The following is a 7,293-nucleotide window of genomic DNA, read 5'->3' on the forward strand; positions in this document are numbered from 1 at the left end:
CTTAAGCTAGAATTACAAGAGAGTGGCATTTTTATGGAAAGTTAACAACAAGGAGGTAATACTTTGAGATGTGTATAATTCAGTTTTTTTCCGCCTTGCAGGAAGGGCAGCTAACCCTCATAAATCTAGCTTCGTTTAATGAAACAGTGTTATAGCAGAAAGACAAAGATATACATACACACACCCCTTGACTGTCCAGGTTCATATTCAAGGTGCCAAATAATTTCCTTGCTGTTTTTGCTGCAAAAGGCCAATATTGGCTACACCTCCAGAATTCAACAAAACACGACCAGCAGCTTAGGGATGAAAAGTCTTTCACCTTATTTCTGTGCCCCATGCGGATTCCCAGGTGTATATTTTAAGGCACGCAGCTGCTGAGGTTTAGGTCTGACAGTTATGTGCAAGTCTCTCAAAGTAAAGTGCTCAATTACCAGTTTGTAGGTTAAAATTACACAGCCCGTGACAAAAAGAACTTTTATATATACTTGAATTTACACAGAGCTCTCCTCTTGCAAACAGCTTGTCTAGAGCTACCTTTAAAGCAGAGAACAGTGCTTGTAACAGTGCTAAGAGGAATGTATGTTTGCACATTTGGACCTTTCGAACAAAGACAAAAACCCACAGTACTTTAGATTCTCCATTTTAGCCAGTATTCCAGCATATTGCATAGCAGTACATTCATCTGCTACCTAAAACCACTGCCAGGGTCAGCCAGACGAGTCCAACTTTGATCCTCTCCCTCAGTTTTGCTCTTTCATACTGTATAGTGGGTCCACGAGTTTGTTGTGCACATGCATCAAACCTTGAGAAAAGAGAATCGACGTTAGCAATGCTTCAGTGTAGATAAACCATCATTCTATGTCTTTTCTTATCCTCTCTATCAACAGGCTGTGGAATCCAGCTCCCATTTATTGCTAGTCACCAGGGCCAATTGTCAGGGAAGGGAATAATAACAGTAATAATTTTATTATTTGTACCCTGCCCATCTGACTTGCCTGCCCCAGCCAGGAGCTGGGCCAAACAGAGAAGTGGGATCATGGAGAGAAGTACATATGCAAGCCAGATTAAAGACAATACCAAGGAAATTCTGCAGTACTAATAGGCAAATTTGCACTTCGAGGTTCAAGAATCATGAAACTGTAAAGCTGGAAGGGTGAGCTCAAACTACCAACCTGGCTAACTGCCAGACGCACTGGCCCATTGTACCTCTAAACACCCGATCAAGGAATAAATTGCTGTGTGTGTGTGTATTAAAAAAATAAGTAAACCATTATTCCTTAAAATAACTTGGGAACAGGGGAGACTACTCTGGCAGAAGCCTGGTGTACAAATGCAGCTCACCTTTAAAATACTTGACCGTTTTAACTCTTAGTTCTAAGGTGGCGTCTTCATCGCATACAAAGATAGTGTGAGGATGTTGCTGGAAAGCAGAAACTGTCCACATGTGATTGACTCCCTCCTCAATTGCCTTGTACAAGGCAAAAGCTTTGTGCGCGCCAGTGATTAGAATCATCACCTGGAAGAAAAGAGCACCATAATTACGCTAAGGAAGATCTGCAGACAGTTGTTGTTATGGCAGATGACAACATCAACTTTGTTGGACTGGTCACGTTGTGCGGATGCCTGATGATCGTCTTCCAAAGCAACTACTCTATTCCGAACTTAAAAATGGAAAGCGTAATGCTGGTGGTCAACAAAAGAGGTTTAAGGATTCTCTCAAGGCAAATCTAAAAAAAATTAGTATAAACACCAACAATTGGGAAACACTGGCCTGCGAGTGCTCCAATTGGAGAACAGCCTTTACCAAAGGTGTCATGGCTTTGAAGACACTCAAACTCAGGATGCAAGGGAGAAACGTGCTAAGAGGAAGGCACGCTTGGCAAATCCACACTGTGATCAAATCCTGTCCGGGAACCAATGTCCCCACTGTGGAAGGACGTGTGGGTACAGAATTGGCCTCCACAGTCACTTACAGACTCATTGTTAAAATCTGTGTTTATAGAAGACAATCTTACTCGGCTACGAGTGATCGCCCAAGAAGAAGAAGAAGATGGCAGATATTAAGCGCACATTTCCTACTGACACTGTGTTATGCTTCTGTAAGAAGACACTGCCAAAGTCGACCTTGTACAGGCAGTAGAGGACATAAACCTGACAGGATTGAGATGGAGAAGTGTGTCCCCGTTGAAATAATGTAGTCCACCTAAAGGCTGCACTGTAATTGGAGAGAGAAAAATATTTTGTCTTCTACAATCGCAGTGTTTCTCAAACTTGGGTTTCCAGCTGTTGTTGGACTACAACTCCCATCATCCCTAGCTAGCAGGACCAGTGTGAAACAGCAGCATCTATTTTACTGAGATTACATGCATTATCGGCTCAAGAGGAAGCCAAATCTAGAGAGTATTATTTTATTCAGTTCAATCAGGATGTTAATTGACAGTAAGAAGGATACTAATGGATTGGGAATAACATTACACCTCTAGCACCTTGTCCAACTTGGGAGGAAAAAATTGTTTACCAACATCATCAGTTACACCACACAAAATAAATAAACATGCATGATTAGCACAGAATGTTTGTAGCAATGGTTCATTTTGCAGTTCCATTGTTTTGCAATGAAATGGGCCTGCTATGCTTCACAGATACATTTCTTGTCTAAAACAAACACAATACAAAAATATCCAGAAGAGAAAGAAAAACATTCTTACTTCTCTAGCATCCATCACGGTTCCCACGCCAACTGTTAACGCCATAGTAGGAACTTTAGCCAAATCTCCATCAAAGTATTTTGCATTTGCCAGAATGGTGTCCATTGCTAGTGTCTTCAATCTCGTTCTTGATACCAAACTCGAACCTGGTTCATTGAAAGCTATGTGACCATCTGGACCGATGCCTTGAAAGAGCACACACAAGGAAGACAATGTAGATGGGAATGTCGGGTAATACTAAATAACTTTATGCAGCAGTAGATTGGTGGCATTCATTCTAAGCTATAGTTGATAGTTTGCTTTTGAGAGCATCAGAACAACACCAAGCATATCTTTATCTTGGCAGTTTAGTTCATAAGATGTGCTCCAAACTGCAAGTTGAACAACTCCACAGCACAGAACTGAGCGCATATGTAATATAAACAGATGGTGTTTATTAAGCTTACAGGCTACTCCCACTTGTTTAATAAACCATTCCAACTATTTTTGTTCCACCCAGATACTTTTGTTAGGTTGCAATCCCCCCCCCCCACTTGCCTGAGAGTAAATCTTATTGAACTCAATTATTCAGAGTAGACCTGCACACAGAATTTTATTTGGTAATTATGCATTACTGATTTGAGTGTGCACTGAAAAACTCCTTTTTTGCCACCACTGTTGAATAATATATATATTTTTTACCTCCAACAAATAAATCTATTCCGCCAGCTTCCTCTATCTTTTTTTCAAACGCGTCACACTCTGCCTTTAGATCGGCAGCATTTCCATCGAGAATATGAGCGTTATTTGGATCTATATCAATATGCTTGAAAAAATTGTTCCACATGTAAGAATGGTAGCTTTCTGGGTGACTTCTGGGAAGCCCTGGAACAAAAGATTCAACACAAATGCCAATTTACATTAGTTATCCAATTACTGGACTGCGAACAATTTTTCTAGGTTTACATGTAAACCACCCAGTCCCACCCTATTTTGCAAAAAACGTTGAAGACAAACCTACCCACATATTCATCCATATTGAACGTCTTCACATACTTGAAAGAAAGGTCTCCTCTTTTGTGATATTCTATCAGTTTTTTGTAACATCCCAGAGGTGTACTTCCTGCAAGAAGCAAGTTCTCGTTATTTCATGCACTCTGAAAAAAAATACCTTCACTGTAGTCACAAATTGCAAAATAATCACAAATCCAGTTGATCTCTAAATCTAGGTTTGAAGAGTTGTTGTTGAGTATACGTGTGGCAAAACCTCAATTTATACCTTCCAGTATTTCACAAATGGAAATAGGACATGTGTTTACTTTATTCTTACACTATGTGCCTTTCTCTCGTAACATCCACCTTTTACTATTAGTAAGGTAAAAAAGGTAAAGGACCCCTGGACGGTTAAGTCCAGTCAAAGGCGACTATAGGGTTGTGGCGCTCATCTTGCTTTCAGGCTGAGAGAGCCAGTGTTTTTCCATAGACAGCTTTCCAGGTCATGTGGCCAGCATGACTAAACCACTTCTGGTGCAGCGGAACACCATGAAGGAAACCAGAGCACACAGAAATGCTGTTTACCTTCCCGCCACAGCAGTACCTATTTATCTACTTGCACTGGCATGCTTTCGAACTGCTAGGTTGGCAGGAGCTGGGACAGAGCAATGGGAGCTCACCCTGTCGCGGGGATTCGAACCGTCAACCTACAGCAGTAACCCAGAGAAGCAGGAAGATAAATACTTGTTGCAGCAACTTGCTGGTCACAGGACTGGACAAGTTGCCAAGCTAGGTGTAGGATTGTCATGCAATAGCGGAAGAAGTGTGCATGCACACGAAAGCTCATACCAATAACGAACTTAGTTGGTCTCTAAGGTGCTACTGGAGGGACGCAGGTGGCACTGTGGGTTAAACCACAGAGCCTAGGACTTGCTGATCAGAAGGCCAGCAGTTCGAATCCCCGTGACGGGGTGAACTCCCGTTGCTCAGTCCCTGCTCCTGCCAACCTAGCAGTTTGAAAGCACGTCAAAGTGCAAGTAGATAAATAGGTACCACTCCAGCGGGAAGGTAAACGGCGTTTCCGTGCGCTGCTCTGGTTCGCCAGAAGAAGCTTAGTCATGCTGGCCACATGACCCAGAAGCTGGACGCTGGCTCCCTCGGCCAATAAAGCGAGATGAGCGCCGCAACCCCAGAGTCGGTCATGACTGGACCTAATAGTCAGGGGTCCCTTTACTGGTTATTATAGAGATACACTACCTCCAAGATCAGAGGCCACATGTTCAGGCTTCCGAAAGACAACTCTGATTGGTAAGCAGGCTGCCAGAGTATACATGCCCCTGGTCTGACGCAGAAGGGCTTTTATTAGGTTTTTATTCTATGCACATTTATTTAGAAGCTAGTCAGTACACATACAGGATTGCACACCACCTGCTCCCCACAAAAAACACCTAGACACAGGTGATTCTCAAAGCTGACTTGCTCTGGAGACTCCACAGAGATAGAACCTGCTCTTCTGAATGTAATGTATCCAGCAAAGAAACCTTTCTCTAGAAGCCCAGAGTCAGCAGTCCTTTGAAGGTGCTCCTACCATTCTTACTCCCGCCTTCAAAAGCCAGGGACCCGTTGTCGCTACACAAAGTTCAAGGCTTCTAGCCATCTTTTTTGGCCGTCACTAGCTCTCCCCCCTCACCCTTCTTTCCGTAACAGACTCACTCTGGAGAGCAGGAAGAGAAAGAAATCAACATATGAAGTAACCCTTACTCAGATGCAAGCCCCACTGAACCGTGTGGTAGCTGGCTCCGAGTAAACCTGGTCAGGACCTTGTTGAAACTTTTAAAATGTGCTACTTTCTTGCCTCATGAATGTGTAACAAAACTCCAAAAGCCATTTTCATTAGGCTACTCTGGGAACAGGCAATTTGCAGTACAGTGGTACCTCAGGTTAAGTACTTAATTCGTTCCGGAGGTCCATACTTAACCTGAAACTATCCTTAACCTGAAGCACCACTTTAGCTAATGGGGCCTCCTCCTGCCGCCCTGCCGCCGGAGCACGATTTCTGTTCTCATCCTGAAGCAAAGTTCTTAACCCGAGGTACTATTTCTGGGTTAGCAGAGTCTGTAACCTCAAGCGTATGTAACCTAAAGCGTATGTAACCCAAGGTACCACTGTACATGTGTGTATGTGCACCTGCCATTTTCCCTTGGGAAAATGCATCTGGATCCTGGGGAGGGGGCTGGTTTGGAGAAGTTGGAAAAGAAAAACTTCCTATGTTCTTTCCTTTACAGCCCGTCCTGAGACTATTGGGCTTTCTGGCATATGTGCGTATCTGTGGACCCACTTTAACTGTGTTAAACAAAAAAGGGAAGTGAGTGTCACACGGTTGAGAATAGAAAGCAGGATGAGGGAGGAACTCACAAGCCTGGCCGGAAGAAAATTATCCCACAACATTACACAAGCTGTTGAAGGCTGAACAGTGGCTTCCTGCACAGCGCAGGGTCATGTTCGGTGCCCACTTGTAGAGTTGGAAGGCATCCCGAAGGTCATCTGGCCCAACCATAGCTGTCAACTTTTCCCTTTTTTTAAGGGAAATTCCCTTATTCTGAATAGGATTCCTCGCAAGAAAAGGGAAAAGTTGACAGCTATGAGCCCAACCCGTGCAACAGAGGAAACCATAGCATCCATGACAGATGACCATCCAACCTCTGCTTAAAAACCAGAAAGGAGAGTCCACCACTTCCGGAGGGAGCACTTTCCGTTGTCAAACAACACATGCTGCCAGAAAATTATTCCTGTCCTTTAGCTGGAATCTGCCTTTCTTACAACTTTAATCGCTTGTACAGTATTGGTTTTCATTCTCTGACGCTGTGCTAGGAGCGCTGGATTTAGGGGAGTTCCCCTGCACAGGGCGCAGAGCCAAGGAGCCACAAAATAAAATAATAATAATATCTATATTTATACAGGTGGCAACTCAAAGTTGGGTGTGTGTGTCCAATTTTGTCCTCCTCACTCAGGGCACCTTGTTATGTCTCTGGTGACATCTGGGAGAGCCCCTGATGTGTGAGAGAGGCAAAAAACACACAAAAACCCCAGCAATTTTTAATATATAAGTGCCAAGCAATTGCATTCATTTACCTGTTGGCAAGCCCAGTGTGAAATACCTGCTCTGGCTCGGTTTGTACTGGATGATGCGGTTGCAGATATACTTCGCAGCCCACTCGCTGGCCAGGTCGTAGTTGTCAAGGATCACCAGCCTCATCCTCCTCCTCCTTCCTGGAAGATGCAGCGGAGAAGCAGCGGCGCCCAAGGCGAGCAAAACAAAACAGCAGCAGCAGCAGCAGCAACTCACTACCCGGCCTATGGAAGAGGGCGGACTTCCGGCGCCCAGAGCGAGCCCCGCCCCTTTCTGCCGCCGCTGCTTCGGCAAGTTCCGCGGTTATGGGAAAGGGGCGGGGCCCTTTTCCCCGAGCCGCTGAGGAAGGGGCTCGGAGAACCCAGCGCGCGTGCGCAAGTTCGGCTATAAATACCTGCCGGCAGAGGAGCGACGTGTTATTCGCGTTTGGGGTGCGGAGTGCGAGCTTGGGCATGTTTAGAGGGCGCAGGGGCAGGGAGAGGA

The 7,293-nt window shown here is 44.6% G+C and overlaps 1 protein-coding gene across 1 annotated transcript; it reads right to left on the reverse strand.

Annotated features, from left to right (window-relative positions):
• Positions 1 to 460: 460 nt before the first annotated feature.
• Positions 461 to 7,060, reverse strand: GNPDA2 (glucosamine-6-phosphate deaminase 2). The gene is made up of 6 exons (XM_028743801.2): positions 6,813 to 7,060; positions 3,709 to 3,810; positions 3,390 to 3,572; positions 2,709 to 2,893; positions 1,342 to 1,516; positions 461 to 802 (listed from the first exon to the last, which is right to left on the reverse strand). The coding sequence occupies exons 1-6, from the start codon at positions 6,934 to 6,936 to the stop codon at positions 741 to 743; spliced, it is 831 nt and encodes a 276-aa protein (XP_028599634.1). The 5' UTR covers positions 6,937 to 7,060; the 3' UTR covers positions 461 to 740.
• Between the last annotated feature and the right edge of the window lie 233 nt (positions 7,061 to 7,293).

The sequence above is a fragment of the Podarcis muralis genome, chromosome 9, assembly GCF_964188315.1.
Source record: "Podarcis muralis chromosome 9, rPodMur119.hap1.1, whole genome shotgun sequence".
In the NCBI taxonomy this organism is placed as follows: domain Eukaryota; kingdom Metazoa; phylum Chordata; class Lepidosauria; order Squamata; family Lacertidae; genus Podarcis; species Podarcis muralis.